The 17,965-nt window shown below is 42.2% G+C and overlaps 1 protein-coding gene across 2 annotated transcripts in view; it reads left to right on the top strand.

Annotated features, from left to right (window-relative positions):
• Positions 1-16,817, top strand: part of WDR19 (WD repeat domain 19) — a 97,965-nt gene extending 81,148 nt beyond the window's left edge. For both annotated transcript variants that reach the window (XM_045989079.1, XM_045989088.1), the window contains 6 exons: positions 1,184-1,265; positions 2,908-3,058; positions 3,964-4,087; positions 4,874-4,950; positions 5,251-5,375; positions 15,806-16,817. In XM_045989079.1, the coding sequence (XP_045845035.1) occupies positions 1,184-1,265; positions 2,908-3,058; positions 3,964-4,087; positions 4,874-4,950; positions 5,251-5,362 (546 nt within the window). In that variant the 3' untranslated portion in view covers positions 5,363-5,375; positions 15,806-16,817. The remainder of the gene's footprint in view (positions 1-1,183; positions 1,266-2,907; positions 3,059-3,963; positions 4,088-4,873; positions 4,951-5,250; positions 5,376-15,805) is intronic.
• The last annotated feature ends 1,148 nt before the right edge of the window (positions 16,818-17,965 follow it).

The raw sequence follows: 17,965 nt of genomic DNA, 5'->3' as shown, positions 1-17,965 counted from the left end.
AAGGCACAGGGATGGTGCTCAAGCCTTTTTCTTTTCGTCCGGCCCCAAGAGCCAGCCCATCCCCGGCAGAGGACCGACCCGGCACCCTCTTCCCCTCCCACTGAGGGGCACCCGGGACCCTTCCCCGTTTGCTGTAGTTCTCGACTCTTGTGCAAGCACCACCCTTTCTCAAGATTTTTAACTGCTCATGATGTCAAAAGGGAAACTGTGAAACCTTTTCCGGTCAGAACACATTGACGTAAAAATGTCCCAGGCATCTTTGACCCGAAGACTGAAGAAAGTCAGCCACGCTTCAGGGGCTATCAAGACAGCTTTTGGTGGGTGCTTCCTCCCAGAGCAGGGGCAGGGATTTGGGCTGAGGGACAGCCTGGGACCTTTGTGTCCACATGATGGAGCTGGGCTGTCTGAGGCCCAGGGAGTCAGCAGAGGATAAGCAGCAAGGGAGTCCCTACCCCTTCTAGTATTTACCAGATTGCAGTGCTCAGGAAATGATACCATCAGCCGTTGCTTAGACCTGATGCCTGGGAGTTCCGCTCAACTCACGCTGCACGTTCTCACCAAATACCAACTAGTTCTGCCTCCTATGTCTCTACTTCTCTCCACCCCCACCCCCACCCCACAACAGAGCCCCCACCCCCTCCCACCTCTGCGGGCTGCCCCATTTCGCTGGGTGATACGGCGACATCGTACCTCGGCCCTGTTGGCTCTCCAAGCCTCCTCTCATCCTACGTGTCAAGGCCCCCCTCATACTCAGTATTCACCCAACCCCAGGCCTTCTGGCCGCTGCTGCCCCCTTGCCCTCTCCCTTTAACAACTAACTCATCGTCTCTCTCTGCCTGAAAGACTCGGCTTTCAGGTCTCACAACAACTTGGCAAAGTTGGCATTATCAGCGCTCTGAAAATGGCCCGTAAGAGCTGGATCAGGGATTTGAACTCATGCCACGTGGTCTGGGGCAAAGTAAAAAGTAGAGCATAGAGAGGTAAGGTCGGTGAGGCCACGGGGCCAGGCGGCGCTGCTGGAAGGAGAAACAGAACTCCCAAGTGCCTTAAGCCCGGTAGGGCTGCGAGGATCATGGGACAGCTCGTTCAGGATCATAATGAAGGAGTTAATTATTGGGGGGAATAAAGCATGAGTTAGGGGTAATCAGAATCTCTTAAGAGTACCATGTGTCATTTATTTCAGATTCACGTGAAAAATGGCAATCATATGAAAGGGGCACGCATGCTTATCCGGGTGGCCAACAACATCAGCAAGTTTCCGTCACGTACGTACAGAAGGACCTGTCCCCCACACGTGGGCCTCAGTGTGGCACTGTAAGATCAACAGTCACTAACCCCCCAGCCACTGTTCTCTACACAGATTAACTCATTTACTCCTCACACCCACCCCAGCAAGTAGTCTAATGGGACCCCAAGACCACCCCCAAGTTCACTAGGACTCACACAACACAACCCACAGTCGTGTCGGAGGCTAAGGTTTATTACCGCAGAAGAATACAAACCCAGACTGGCAAATGCAAAAGGCACACGCACGGGGTGAGCTGTGGGTGAGAACAGGTGCACGTTTCCGAGTCCCCTCCAGCAGAGTCGCACGGGACACACTCCTCCAGCAGCGAGCTGTGTGACAACACATGTAAGTGGTGTCTACCAGAGGTGCTCATGAGAGGCTCAGGGCCCACGGCTTGTACCAGGGGCTGTCAGACTCCCAGAAAGCAGGTGTTCAGCGTAGACCACACTGTTTGTGCAAAGAGTTTAGGTACAGTGAGCCACACTGATCTGGAAATGGGAGAAATGCTCCCAAAATCCGATTCAAGTTCCCAGATGCCAGCCAAGATCACACACATCTTTGTAAGAATAACAGCCTCAAAACCTACACCCGTGGGCACTCTTGTTTTCCCGGAGAAGCAAACAGAGGGGAAGGACGTGAAGTACGCTTGCCCAAGACCACAGCGTTCAGGTAGTAAGTCCGACCCGGTTCTCAGCCAGGCCACCGCCGCTACAGAAGGGCCCCTCATTCTTGGTGACATGTCATTTTAACATTCTTCAGTTAACAGACTTCCTCTCACTGTGTCGGGGGTCAACAAAGTCTTTCCCTAAAGGTACAGATGTCAAGTGTCTGGGGCTTCCTGGACCATACGTCTGTCACAGTTACTATTTTTACATGAACCGTACAGAAATGAATGAGCATGGATGTGTTCCAACAGAATTTTATTTTTTGGATGCTGACATTTGAACCTCATATAATTTTCACATGTCACAAAATATTTTTCTTTTGATTTTTTTCCAACCATTTAAAAACATAAAGGCCACTCTTAGCTCATGAGCCATACAAAAACAGAAGGCCTGATTTGGTTTACGGGTCAAAATTCACCAACCCCTCTTCTCTGTCTTCTTTTTTGTTGTATGAAAACGACTTCACAATTAATTTTATACCATGCTGGCTAAGGGAGCAGTAGGGAACGGACACTGGTATGGCCTTTCTAGAAAGCAATTTGGCAATCTGTGCTAAGAGCATTTTTTAAAAAGTCATGTTCTTTGATCCAGTAATTCACCTTCTGGTATCCGTCCCGAAGAGAGAGACACATGCCGAGGTCAGTGCATAAAGTTACTAATCTCCCTGACCATTCACGGGCAGTCGTGTCACGTGCAAAAACACATCTCTGGTTTGGGAGGATACATGCCAAAAGGGCCCCCGAGGGACTGCAGGCCCTGGTGCTACAAGGCAAAACACAGTAAAATCACAGGAAGGACATTCTGCTGAGCCCCCTTGCCTCATGAAACAGGTCCTACCTGGTTCTTTGCCAGGAAGAGCAAACTTAGAGGTGCGATCGTGTTGTCCTCCTGAATGGGGACAGAGTCGGGACAGCAGAAGCACTGGGCTTTCCTGCCCTCCCGTGTGTATTGCAGACATCGTGCCGATCCTGACGTCCACGGTGATCGAGTGTCACCGAGCAGGCCTGAAGAACTCTGCTTTCAGCTTCGCGGCCATGCTGATGCGGCCCGAGTACCGCAACAAGATAGACGCCAAATACAAGAAGAAGATCGAGGCCATGGTCAGGTAGGCAGGGACAGCTGGTTCCACTATCTCACCGCATCTCACAGATGTAGTTTTTAGACTCTGGCTGCTCACGTGCGGCTCCGGGAGAGAATGGACTCTCGGGTGGCCATTAGGACTGTATTGAGCTACCAGCAGCAGAGAACCCAACAATGGCTTGAAAAAGTCAGGATTTACTTGACTCTTAAACAAAGTGTCATGATTCAGGCCTGCTGTGTGCTGGTGGCAGCAAGGCGAGAACCCTCAGTCTTCCAGCTTTGTATCTGGAGCACAGAAGTGTCCTCCTCTTGGAGAGTTGGGGAGCAGTGGGGGGCGGGTGCTAGAGCACATTCACCCCGACCGTCCAGGGCCACTGCAGCCTGGGCCACAGCTCGGAAGAGATGCTAGTCATTCTCTCCCCACGTGAGACTCCTCTCCAGCTGGGGGGGTCTAATATGGTAACTGCTAGCCATGTGTGGCTATTTAAATTTAAATAAAATTAAATCAAATTTAAAACCCAGTTTCTCACACTGTCTGGATTTCAAGTGCTCAGAAGTTTCACGTGGCTCCGGCTGCCACACTGGAGAGCGCGGGAACACTGCCGTGGCCACGGGCACTTCGGCGGCACAGCCCTGGATAGCCTTGACCACTTCAGTCCACAAAGGGGAGAGACAGGGGGAAGAAGCGGGCTTCCCCCATCAGTGGCATCCGTGGCACGGGAAGAGAGGAGACAGCACGAGCCACCCATGTTCTGTGCCGTTTACTATGCTGCAAACTCCAACCCCCACATGTCGCCTGCATGACGCTACACTTTAACCCCTCAATTCCTCTCCCTCCGCCCTGAGCGGGAGTGCAGGCTGATGGGAGCTTCTCCAGCCTGAGATTCCGACTGTGCAGAAGTAGGCAAGTTACGTGATCCTCTCTCACAGGAGACCCGATACCTCTGAGACAGAAGAGCCCACGACCCCGTGTCCGTTCTGCGAATTTCTTCTCCCCGAGTGTGAACTCCTCTGTCCTGGATGTAAAAATAACATCCCTTATTGCATTGCAACAGTAAGTTTGTAATACATATGTCTTTATATATATGTATTTATAGTCCATTTGAATACTTGATGTGTAAAAACACACTTAGCAATCAGATGGCCCTGGGCTTAAATCCTTCTGCCATTTTACTGGCTCTGTGATCCTCGGCAATTTGCTTTACCTTGCAAGGTCCAACCGTAACAGCGCCTGCCTGTTGAGAGAAACTGCAGGCTGATGACAGGACATATGTGAAGCCTCAGTGCTCTACCTGGCATACTGAATAAGTGGTGGCTTTTATTATTCGTTTTAATATTAAGACCTCATAGAAAAATTTTTGAAGATTTTATTTGAGAAAGAGAGTATATGCACGTGTGGGGAGCAGGGGGAGGAGCAGAGGAAGAGGGACAGCTGACTACGGTGAGCACGAGCCCGACACAGGGTTCCCAGGGCTCAGTCCCGACCCTGAGATCATGACCTGAGCCAAAATCGAGTCAGACGCTCAACCGACTGAGCCACCCAGGTGCCCTCTGTTAGAAAATTTTAAATACCAGATTATTTGTTAATCACTAGACTAACATAAACTTTATTTTAAAGGGACATAAATTTAGGTGATGATATCACAAAACTGAAGACCATTCTTTATACATGAATTGATAAATGAAATCTGGCTTCTGTCTGTTTGCCCCCATCTCTTTCTAGTCAATTGCTCACCTAATTTAGAGGTCTGGCTTTTAATTTTAATACACTTATTATAATTGAATAATGGCAGAAAATTTTCAAGTGATGAATTTTACTCTTAAGTGTACTGTTTTCCAGGGTCGGCACATGTTGAAGGATGACTGGACTGTGTGTCCACATTGTGACTTCCCTGCTCTGTACTCGGAATTTAAGATGTAAGTGCGCATTGTTTTATTCAGTTACTCAGATTTACCCCAAAATAGGCCTTTCATTCAGCCACTCTTTTATTCTAAGGTCTCCTTGTTCATATTCCTAAAGATCTCTAAAGGCCCAAAGCTTCTGTGACCTTTGAGAACATTATCCTTAAAGAGGATCTTGCATGAGACTGAATATTCCTGGTTTTTAAGTTATGTGATGACTATGTACTAAGGAGGTGTAGACAGGATTGTTTTTCACATTAGAATAACTAAAGCTAAAGGAATGTTAATCTCCTCTGCCTTTCCCTCCCCGAACAGCATGTTAAACACGGAAAACACATGTCCTATGTGTTCCGAAAGATTAAACTTTGCTCAACTAAAAAAAATCTCCGACTGTACCCAGTTCCTGCGGACAGAGGTGGAGCAGTGAGCGGCCGGTGCAGGTGAGTCCCAGACCACCTGCTCCCTTTCCCAGGGCGCAAGGGTCCGGAGTAGGCAGGATTTATGGTTTGTATTGGCTCCTTTTTGTGCCTCGTGTAACTTGTCCGATTTGAAGAATCTGACAACAAACCAGTTGATGTCCTTTAAAAATGCTGGTCACACTGTCTCCATGGTGACAAAGGCTCTTTGGCCCTGCAGTATCATGGATTGCAACTGTAATGTATTTTCTCAAATCATAAGGGCTTCTTTTTCATCAGTCCATTAAAACTAGAGCCAGCTAGTACCAGTGGAGTCTTTTCAAGTGCAGAATATATCATAAAACTTCTGGCATCCACAGATTGGAAGAATCCCTTTTTCTTTCCAAGTCTCATTTGTGCCACGTAGAAGGGGCCCACACCCCTTCCATTTGCATACCATCGGCAAGAATTTACTCAGGGCCACACACACTGCAGAGGGAGGCAGGAAGGTGTCGTGTCTCCCTGGGAAGCCAAAAGCCCTGCCCAAACCTGGGAGGCTCATCAAAGGGAAGCAGGGAGCTCAGTCCCTGCCACGGCATCTCCCCTAACCTGGTTAAAAGGCGACTCGGTTTTCTCTCCATCTGCCTCACTCAGAAGCAGCTCGGCCCAAGCCACTGGTGAGGGTGGAAACCCGGTCATTATCTGTGACTCATCTCACCCTCAGCGCTGTCAGCCAGTCCATGGGCAAGTCCTCTCAATCTACCTGCAGTGTTACCAGGTTCCTTCATAAACCCTCTGGGAGCTTTTTCTCGCACATGCAGAAACAAGGAGCGTCAGCCACCCTGTCTGCTCGCTGTGCTGCAGCCCCGCTAGGTTTTTTGCTGTTCCTTGCACACTCCTACTTTCCACAGCACCCGCAAGCGCTTACGCTCCCATCAGCAGCATACGAAGGCTCAGTTTCCCCACAGCCTCATCAACATCTTTTTGTTTATAATCATTCTAGTAGGTGTGAAGCAGTAGCTCATTGTGGTTTTGATTTCCATTTTCCTGATGACTAAGGATACAGAGCATCTTTTCATGTGCTCGTTGGCCACTTGGGTATCTTCTTTGGAGAACGGTCTATTCAAATCCTTTGCCCATTTTTTAACTGGGTAATTTGTCTTTTTATCGTTGAGTTGTAAGAATTCTTAAGGAACCCTAGATACCAGTGTTTTATCAGATACATGATTTGCAAATTTCTTCTCTCATTCTGTGGAAGAATTTTTTACTTTCTTGATAGTATCCTTTGACGTAAGCATTTTTATTTTGATGAAGTCCCGTTTGTCTTTTTTTTCCCTCTGGTTTCCCACACCCGTACCCCCACCATTGGTCCCTTCTATATTTGGACTCTTAGCTAAGAGTTTTATAGTTGTTGCTCTTCATTTACATCTTTGATCCATTTAATTTTTGTGTATGGTGTGTGGTCAGGGATCCAACTTTCTTTTGTCAGTATATGTTCCAGTGCCTTTTGCCGAAAGACTGTTTTTCCCCATTGTTACTGGGTTGTCTTTCTGTTGCTGAGTTGTAAAACTTCTCTTATTGTATTTTGGAGATACAGGTCTGTCAGATATATTTTGCAAGTATGTTCTCTCTCTGTGGCTTCCCAATTCTTTTCCTTAATGGTATCTTTTGATGAGACTTTGTTGAATATAATTTATGCATTTTTAAGCTTTGTGGTTATGGTATCCTGTCTAAAAAAGTATTTGCCTACTAACAGGGCCCAAACATATTCTAGTATGTTTTCTTCTAGAAGGTCTAGATCTGTGATTCATTTTGAATTTTCTTTGTTTACACTGTGAGATGAGGACTGAGATCCCCCCTGCCCCAAGTGGATAGCCAGTCTTCTGACACCATTTGTTGAAAATTCTTTTCTTTCCTCATTGAATTGCTTGGGTGCTTTTTGTTGAAAATCAATGAGGTTTTAAATGTTGATCTATTTCTGGACCCTCTCTTCTTTTCCATTGATGTATTTATCCCCTATGTCAACTCTACACTGTCTTGGTGACTGTGACTTTCTAATACATTTTAAAGTCAGGTACTGTGGATCCTCCCATGTTGTCATTTTTTCCAAGACTGTTTTGACTACCCTGAATGTTTTCCATCTCCCTACAAAATTTCAGGATAGGCTTGTCAAGTTCTATTTTTAAAGCTTGCTCAAATTATGATTGGAATTTGCTTCGTTTTCTTGTGGCTGTGTAACATATTATCACAAATTTAGCATCTTAAAACAATATACATTAATTATGTCCATTTTCTTTTTTTTTTTTTTTAAAGATTTTATTTATTTATTTGACAGAAAGAGATCACAAGTAGGCAGAGAGGCAAGCAGAGAGAGTGAGAGGGAAGCAGGCTCCCCGCCGAGCAGAGAGCCCAATGCGGGACTCGATCCCAGGACCCTGAGATCATGACCCGAGCCGAAGGCAGTGGCCTAAACCACTGAGCCACCCAGGCGCCCCTATGTCCATTTTCTTATTGATAAATCTTTGAAATCAGTTGTTTAAGGTGTATAAAAATGGTTATGTATGCAGAAATGATTATTGTAAGTTAACATCTATTAATGCGCAAAGGTACAATTTTTTTTTTATTGAGAACTTTAAATCTCTTAGTAACTTCCAAATATACAAAATGGTCAACTGTAGTTAGCATATGGTACAATACATCCCTAAGACTTATGACCATGTACCTTTTCACCACTTTTATCCATTCTACCCACTCCCCACCCCAGGCATCTTGCAACAACAAATTGTTCTCTTTATCAATGAGTTCCGTTTTTTTTATACACACGAGTATACAGTATTTTGTCTTCCTCTAATTTGACTTACTGTAGTGCCCTCCCTCAAGGTCCATCCGTGTTGTGGCGGATGGCAGTATTTCCTTCTTTTTTTTTTTTTTTAAAGATTTTTTATTTATTTATCTGACAGAGAGATCACAAGTAGGCAGAGAGGCAGGCAGAGAGAGAGAGAGAGGGAAGCAGGCTCCCCGCTGAGCAGAGAGCCCCATGCGGGACTCGATCCCAGGACCCTGAGATCATGACCTGAGCCGAAGGCAACGGCTTAACCCACTGAGCCACCCAGGCGCCCCTATTTCCTTCTTTTTTATGGCTGGATAATATTCCTGTGTGTTCATGCATCCATACATGTGTACCATTTTCTTTATCCAGTGTCGTTTCTTTATCCAGTGTAGATGGACGCTTAGGGTTGTTTGCTTGTCTTGGCTATTGTAAATAATGCCAAAATGGACATAGGAGTACAGATATCTTTTCAAGACAGTGATTTTGTTTTTCAGATAAATACCCAGCAACGGAACAGCTGGACCACATGGTAATTCTATTTTTAATTTTTTGAGGAAGCTCTATTCTGTTTTTCACTGTTGGTGCACCAGTTTGCATCCCCACCAACAGAGCACAAGTGTTCCCTTTCCTCCACGTTTGCCAACACTTGTGATTTCTTGTCATTTTGGTAATACCCATTTGAACAGGTGTGAGGTGACACATCATTGTGGTTTCTATCTGCATTTCCCCAATAACCAGTCATGTTTAGCAGCACCCTTTCATGTACCTGTTGACCATCTGCATATCTTGTTTGGGAACAGTTCTATTCAGATCTTATGCCCATTTTTAATTGAATTTTTTCCTACTGAACTGTAGGAGTTCTTTATATTAACCCTTTATCAGATCTATGATTTGCAAATATTTTCTCCCAAGCCATATGTTGCCCTTTCATTTTGTTGATGGCTTCCTTTGCTGTACAGAAGTGTTTTTGCATCTATGTTCATCAGGATATTGGCCTAGAACTTTAGCTTTGCTGCCTTGCTGCCTTTATTTTTGGTGTCGAATCCAAAAAATTGTTACCAAGATTGATGTCAAGGAGTTTATTATCCTCTATATTTTCTCCCCACCTCTATTTTCTTCTAGGAGTTTTATGCTTTCAGGTCTTCTGTTCAAGTTTTTAATCCGTTTTGAGTTGATTTTTGTGTATGGTGTGAGCTAGTGGTCCAGTTTTCCCAACACCACTTATTAAAACAAGACTCTCCTTTCATATATGTGTGTGTGTGTGTGTGTGTGTGTGTGTGTGTGTGTGTGTGTATGTATGTATGTACGTATGTATTTTTTCCCCTTGGCTCCTTTGTCACAAATAAATTGACCATATATACATAGGTTTATTTCTGAGCTCTCTATTCTGTTCCATTGATCTTCACATCTGCTATCTACTGTGTGACTATTTTTATGCCAATACCATACTGTTTTGATTACTATAACTGTGTAATATAGTTTCAGGAAATGTACCTCCAGTTCTGTTCTTTCTCAAGATGGCTTTAGCTACTTGGGATCTTTTGTGGTTCGATACAAACATTAGGATTATTTATTCTATTTCTGTGAAAAAACATCATTGGAAACTAATAGAAACTGCATTGAATCTGTAGATTATTTTGGGAAGTATGAACACTTTAACACCTTTAATTCTTCTAATCTGTGAGCACAGAATATCTATTGTCTTTAATTTCTTTCACCAATATCTTATAGTTTTCAGCATACAGGTCTTTTACCCCCTTGGTTAAATTTACACATAAGTATTTCATTCTTTTTTATGCAGTTTTAAGTGGGATTGTTTTCTTAATCTCTGATAGCTCATTATTAGTGTATAGAAATGCAACAGATGTTTGTATATTGATTTTGTATCCTGAAACTTCACTGAATTCATTTATTAGGTTTTAACAGTTTTTTAGTGTAGATTTTTTTACATATACCATGTCCTCTGCAAATAGTAACACTTTAACTTCTTCCTTTCCAATTTGGATGCCTTTTATTTCTTTTTCTTGCCTAACTACTCTGGCTAGAACTTCAAGTACTTTGTTTAATTAAACATGGCAAGAGTAGGCATCCTTATCTTCTTTCTGATCTTAGAGGAAAAGCTTTTAAGCTTTTAAATATTGAGGAGGATGATAGCTGTGGGCTTGTCTTCTATGGCCTTTATTACAATGAGGTATGCTTCCTCAATACCCACTTTGGTGAAGTTTTTTTTTTTTGTTTGTTTTTATCATAAGTGGATGTTGAATACTGTTAAAATGCTTTTTCTGTATCTACTCAGTGATCATATAATTTTTATTCTTCATTTTCTTAATGTGGTATATCACACTGATTGGTGTGTGAATATTAGACTATCCTTGCATCCCTGGAATAAATTCGAGTTGATCATGGTCTATGATCCTTTTAATGTATTGTTGAATCCGGTTTGCTAATAGATTGCTTAGGATTTTTCCATTTATGTTCATCAGAAATATTGGCCTAGAACTTTATTGTGATATCCTTGTCTGGTTTTGGTAGCTGACTAATGCTGGCACATAAAATGAGTTTGGAAGTGTTCCCTCCTCTTCTATTTTTTGGAAGAGTTTGAGAAGGACTGGTATGAATCCTTTAAATGTTGGTAAAATTCACCAGAAAAGCCATCTGGTCTTAGACTTTTGTTTGCTGGGAGGTTTTTTTCATTACAGATTCAGTCTCCTTGCTAGTAACTAGTCTGCTCAGGTTTTCTGTTTCTTCATGATACAGTCTTGTAAGGTTGTATGTTTCTAGGCATATTCCATTTCTTTTCTAAGTTGTTTCATTTGTTGCCCTGTAGTAGTTCATCATAGTCTTTTATGATCTTTTGTGTTATCCATTGTAGTATCTCCTCTTTCATTTGTTCGAGTCCTTTTTTTCTCTTGGTGAGTCTAGCTAAAGGTTTATCCATTGTCCTTAACCAGCTCCTAGTTTTATTGTTCTTTTTAGTCTCTTTCATTTCTGCTTTATTTTCTTTCTTCTATTAACTTTACGCTTAGCTTGTTGTTCTCTTTCTAGTTCCTTGAGGTATAAAGTTAGGTATGTTTAAGTTCTTGTTTCTTGATGTAGGCATTAATTGCTATGAGTTTCCCTCTTAGAACTGCTTTTGTTACCTCCCTTAAGTTTTGGTGTACTGTCTTCCCATTTTCATTTGTCTCAAGATATTTTTTTCTTTTGACTTCTTCTCTGACTCACTGGTTGTTCCATAGCATGTTGTTGAATGTCCACATATTTTTTAATTTTCCAGTTTTCTTCTTATAAGTAACTTCTAGTTCCATATGATTGTGGATAGAAAAGATGTTCAGTCTTCTTAAATTTATTGACTTTTTTTCATAGCCTAACCTGTGATCTGTCCTGGTGAATGTTTCATGTGTGCTTAACTCTGTATATTCTGCTTTTGGATGAAATGCACTGTAAATGTCTGTTAAGTGTGGTGTTTCCTTATACTGATTTCCTATCTGGATGCTTTGTCCACTGTCTGTCCCCTACTCTTATTATATTGCTATTTCTCCCTTTAGACCTTAATTTTTGCTTTGTATCTTTAGATGCTTTGTGTTAGATGCATACTTACAAATGTTATATCCACTTTTGTGTTGATCTGTCATTTTATGACCTTGTCTCTTATTACAGTCTTTAAAATCCTTTTTGTCTGATATAAGTAAAGTTATTCCAGATTTCTTTTGATTTCAATTAGCCGGAAATATTTTCCATTCCTTCACTTTCAGCCTGTGTCCTTAAAACTAAGTCTCTTCTCAGCAGTAGGATAGATGGATATTGTTTTTTAATCCATTCAGCCATTCTTGATCAGAGGATTTTAGCCAGTTTGCATATAAAGTAATTATCAACAGATATGGACTTACAAAATAGCCCAAAAACAATAAAAATGGGCGTAAGTCTATTGTTCTTTCCTTCTTCTCTTGCTCTCTTTATAATTTAAATGACTTTCTATAGTGGTATACTTAGATTCCTTTTATCTTTTGTGCATCTGCTACAGATTTTTGTTTTGTGGATACCATGAGGATTACATTAAACCTATTTTAAGTTGATAACAAGTTCTGAGGCTCTACATTTTTATCCCCCGTTTTATTTTTGATATCATAGTTTGTATCTCTGCATCTTGAATGTCCATTAAATTATTGTCATGATGGTTATTTTTACTACTTTTGTAAGTGATTAACCCACCACCATTACAACAAGATTATTCTGAATTAACATATTAACCTTTAAACATTCAGATTTATAACTTTCGTATGTTTTCCTCTATTAACCAGCACTTCCAGCTTAAAGCACCTTTAACATTTCCTGTAAGGCTGGCCTAACAGTGATGAACTCCTTTAGCTCTTCTTTGTTGGAAAACTCTCTCTCTTTCAGTTCCAAAGGACAATACTGCCTGGTAGAATATTCTTTCACAGCAGTTTGAATAGGTCATACCACTATCTTCTAGTCTGCAAAGGTTTCTACTGAAAAAGTTGCTAATGATCTTACAGGGGTTCCCTTGTATGTAACAAGTGGCTTCTCTCCTTTAGCTTTTAGCAATTTAATTATAACGTGTCTTGGTGTGGTTCTCTGGGTTCATCTTGTTTGGAACTTTGGGTTTCCTGGATCTGGTTGTCTGTTTTCCTTCCCCAAGTTTTCAGACTTTCTCCTCTCTTTTGGGACCCTTATATTGTGAATATTGGTTGATGTGATCCCATAAATCCTTTAAATGATAATCACTTTTTTCATGCTTTTATCTTTTTGCTGTGCTGATGAGTTCCATGGGCCTGTGTTCAGATTCATTGATCCTTTCTGTTCATTTAGCCTGCTATTAAACCTTTTCATTGTATTATCCAGTTCAGTCGTTGTATTTGAGTCTGTGATTTGTTCAGTACTTTCTTCACTTTGTTCATGAATTGTTTTATGACCATTATTGTGAAATCTTTATCATGTAAATCACTTATCTCCATTTTGTTAAGGTCTTTTTCTGAGGTTTTACCAGTTTTTTGGTTTGGAACATATTCCTCTATTTTCTCATTCTCATTGACTCTGTGTTGGTTTCTAAGCATTAGCTAAAACAGCCACCTCTCCCCGCATAACCATTCAACACTGCCCTGGTTCTTCTTTCTTTGTTGCTCCCAGTAGTTGAGGGTATACCAAGACATGTCAGTATCCTGAAGGGGGGAATCTCAGCACCTAGATGCAGACTGATTGAAAGCTGAAACTTCAGGCCACAATTATCAAGCAAATAAGCCTCTTTAATAAAGACTGGGCATTTCTGTCTGCTGCTTCTTCATTAAGCACTGAAAGACTAGCTGGTTAAGAATGGTTTCTGTTTGTGACAGTCTAGTTAGGACTTGCAAACGTAAAGCTCTGCTGGCCACCAAAGCTAGGTGATTATCGGGTGTCCCTTGGGCAACAACAGAAACTGAAGTGCCAGACTTGTGCACACGCTCCTTTTTGAGAGATACTGGCCACCTAGCACAAGGCAGAGAAGGAACACAAAGATGGTGCTTATTAGCCTCCATAGTCTCAGCAGAGTGTTGCAGCTGGCCCCTAAGTATATGTTAAATTAGGAGCCTGCCTCTTGGGCCAAAGCTTTTAAGACAATAGGCCTTTTTCACAGACAGGGTACATTCCACTCTGCTGCCTCTGATCTGGGCCCTGGGGGATTAGCCACAGTGGTTCCATGTGATCTCATTTTGAACTGTTTTTTTTTAGTTTGCCATATCCTTTTAGTTCTTGTGGATACAGGGCCTGTTGCCTTTTAAAGCTAGAGATTTTGGAGGCCCATCTCTCAGGTGGAAGTCTTAAAAGTCAGGGCACCAAATGTGGGGTCCAAACCCTTTACTCCTCAGGGAGAAGCTAGGAGCTGTTGAATTCCCTCCCGGTTGTGCGTCATCATGCTGGGGTGGGGTTTATGGTAAGATTTTCTCACCTTCTACCCATTCTGCTGTGGAGTTTTTCTTGTTCAGCTGATGTGCAGGAGTTACTTAGCTAGTTTCTAGATCTCATTCAGAGAATCTTGTTCCATATGCTGCTGTAGATGCACTGTGTCCATGGGAAGAGGTAGTTCAGGATCTTCTTGCATTGCCATCTTGAACCAGAACCTATCTCACAATTTCTGTGGATCAGTAATACAGGCATGGCTTAGCAGAGTCTTCTGTTCAGGGTTTCACAAGGCTGCAGTTGGTTGGACCTACAATCCAATGTGAGACTCTTGTCCAGCATGTTTGTTGGTGGAATTCCATTTTTACCATCAGAGTACTGAAGCCCTTGAATCCTAAAAGCTGCTCTCAGTTTTCTAATACATGGCATTCCTTTCAACATGGAACTGTGCTTCCAGTCCAGCATAAAAGTCTCTTCCGAGCCTGTGAAGTTCAAGGGTTTACATGGAGTTTATATGCAGATTTGGGGGGCAATGCCCTTTTCAGGGTGTTATCCCTATCACTTCAGTAGTTCCACCAGGCCCAAACTCTATTTTCTGACTCTTTCAGCTAGTAAGACTATGACTTCTCTGTCCTCATGGACTTACCCTCAGGTCAAATGCATAGGAAAATGAATCTTACCCAGTGGGCTTCTCTTTTTTCAAGAACTGACACCTTTCCAATTTCTGCCAGCTTTTGGTTGCTCTTCCAGTACTTTTGAATAGTTGTATTTTGTCCCGAGTTTGTAACTATTATCTGCAAGAGGCTAATCTGCAGTTCTGCCAAAGGAGAATCTTGCTTATGTTTTTAATACTCCAAATAGACTCTCTCCAAACACTATCCCTGCATTAAAGTAGAGGCTTAATCCCACAGTTCCTATATAGTTGCAGATATGCTTCGGTAAGTTATGATTATGCACCATCTTTAGAAAAAGTCACTATAAATGTCTTATTGTACAATGAATAGTGGTTGAGGCTACTGTTCACTGACTCCTTTTATCTTTTTAGGATTTTATTTATTTTTTAAATATTTTATTTATTTGACAGAAATCACAAGTAGGCAGAGAGGCAGGCAGAGAGAGGAGGGGAAGCAGACCCCCTGCTGAGCAGAGAGCCCAATGTGGGGCTCAAACCCAGGACCCTGGGATCATGACCTGAGCCGAAAGCAGAGGCTTTAACCCACTGAGCCACCCAGGCGCCCTATTTATTTATTTATTTTTAACAGAGAGAGACACAGTGAGATTGGGAACACAAGGGGTGGGTAGTGAGAGGGGGAGGAAACAGGCTTCCTGCTGAGCAGGGAGCCCGATGTGGGGCTTGATCCCAGGACCCTGAGATCAGGACCTGAGTTGAAGGCAGAGGCTTAACAACTGAGCCACCCAGGTGCCCCTCACTGACTCCTTTTAGACAAGGAACCACTAATGACCATTTAGTTTCAGGAAAATCTTCAGATTGCTGAGGCTTACTCTGCATTTTTCCATTCTTCCCAGTAAAGTGACTATTACCATCACCCTCACTTTATAACAGTTCAACAGTTTGCCTGTAAACTTTTAGTCAAAGCCAAGATTTAAACTCAATACTGATTATAGACCAGAGGTTTCTAACTTGAATAGTCATTGTTCCACATTCCAGAAATGAGCAAAAATTTTTGTAGTATTATTAGTGCATGCCAATTATTTGAAACACTTCTAAAGATGTGGGGTTTGTCTTTTCTAGATAAAATGTTCCTGAAAAGATACCACTTTTCCACAGGAGGCGAAGTTTCTACCCCTGGTACAGAAAAAAGACTCTTCAGGTCACAGACATTGTACAGTTGTGGCAAAACAGTGACATGTAACCTTGCTGTTTATTATATTTCATAGAGTTCCTCTTCAAAGTCTTACTTATTCTATGCTCTGCACTGTTAATAGTAGCCTATGATGTAACTGTAAATATTCACCTTTTTGATAACTTTTATATTTTGAAATGTCTCCTTTAAAATAAAATTGTTCATTAGATATTTGTAATGTTTTTCCTGGATTTACTGGGAGATAGCATTGTGAAGTTCGGGCAGCACAGACATTAACACTTAAAAGTCTGAAATGAGAAGTTTAGTAGAATCGGTCTTAGAATAAAAACACCAATTTAAAAGAATGAAACTATAAACCGTAAGCTTTTATCTCCTGTGTTAATTCCTTTCACAAAATTAAATCATCTGACTGCTCCTGAAGACGTACATTTTTCAAAGTCTTCCCCGTATCACACAAACCCCATATTTTTCCTGCATCAGTATATGCTTCCTTGCCATCCAAAGCCAATGTCTCCGAAATCTGGGCAGCTGGCAGTTAGTCCGAGAGCCTAACTTTGAATGTTTCAAATGACAGGATCTTACCATATAGCCACCAGCATCCTGAGTATTACAAATGTACCTGCCAGCCTATGGTATTAGTACCTAAGTGACAATCATGTCTTCCTGCATCCAAGCATCCACATACATGATGCCTCCAACTTAATGATCTGATCTTCCCGCGAAGCCTGGCTAGAGAATAAGTGATACAAGTCACTGTCATTAAACCCACCTGTCATCCTCTTGTTTTCCTATTATCACTGGAAGGATGTTGTGAAGTTCTAGGAATAGAACTGTGGGGATTTGTGTGAGTAGAGCACACCGCAGTTGGAGAGTTATTGGTTTTGAACATTCACTGATAAGCATGATTACACCAGAACTTATTTAGGAAGATACAATGATTCTGCTCCTTGTTAATAACTTCAAGAGGCCAATAATGTTGATGCAGTAATGGACTGCGAACACTTAACAGGATAAAGGATAAAGGACAGTAGTTTGTTACAGCTTCCAAAATGGCCAAGACACACGGATCTCAAAAGAAGTATGCAGTTTTATTCTGCAAAGCCACGTGGCATCACAAAGCTCCAACAGATCCATTTTGTCCTCCTATTTTAAAGAGCAGGTTTATAATCTCTAATTCTAGAAGTTATTTATCTTATACACTGATTATGCCAATCATAGAGCATTTAGAATTCATAACAAAATCATAATTTACAAGTAAATTCAAACTCATTGTTCTGGTTGCAAGGAGCTTACACCCCCTTTCTTGGGGAGTAAAAAACAAGTAGGCAGCATGACTTTCATATCAGAAAGCAATAGAAACAGGGAATATGTGAAAGCAAGCCATGCTCACCCCACTGGTGAGGTGAGTTAGTCATCAATCGAGGAGCTCTTCACTGAAGCAGAAGTTTCGAGTTGGGCTTTGACAGAGAGGGGCAAGGCCAAAGGCAACGTTTAATCCCCATAATGAAGTCAGGCTACAGGAAAGACATTTTTCACTCTCATAAATATACTTTAAATGTCTCAAGAACTTTATGTCTCACCTCCCAAACAAGACTGTCCATTACTCAAAGGGAGGAAATAGTATCCTAATTTTATATGCCTTTCTTTTAGCACATACCTCTGAGCATTTACTGACAAAATTCCAAAAAAACTGGACAACTAAACTCCAGGCTACTTCCACGGCCTCAGAGCCACTCGGCAAGTACAGTTACAGGGACCAACCAAAATTCCAGTATGATCTGTGCAATCGGTCACAGGGCAGAACCAGAGCTCCCAGAGGAAAAGTAATGAAAGCCAGCATTCATTTTGTCCCAAGGCAGAGTGAGACTGAGATCCTGACCCAGCCTACACCCTCCTGGCTTAAACCTGATGAGCTGAGACTCTGGAAGGCTGAAAATGTGGCTTACAGTCCCCCATCCCCTCCAGTGATGCCATAGGGGCCTCTCCATGACATGCTGTTCATGACAGATCCCGCTGGCACTCACAGAGGTAATCAGGTTAGGAATGAGAGTTCTGACTGTCCAACTGCCGAAGTTCTGCTTCACACA

The sequence above is a fragment of the Meles meles genome, chromosome 2, assembly GCF_922984935.1.
Source record: "Meles meles chromosome 2, mMelMel3.1 paternal haplotype, whole genome shotgun sequence".
Classification (NCBI taxonomy): domain Eukaryota; kingdom Metazoa; phylum Chordata; class Mammalia; order Carnivora; family Mustelidae; genus Meles; species Meles meles.
This window is presented reverse-complemented; position numbering and strand designations above follow the sequence as displayed.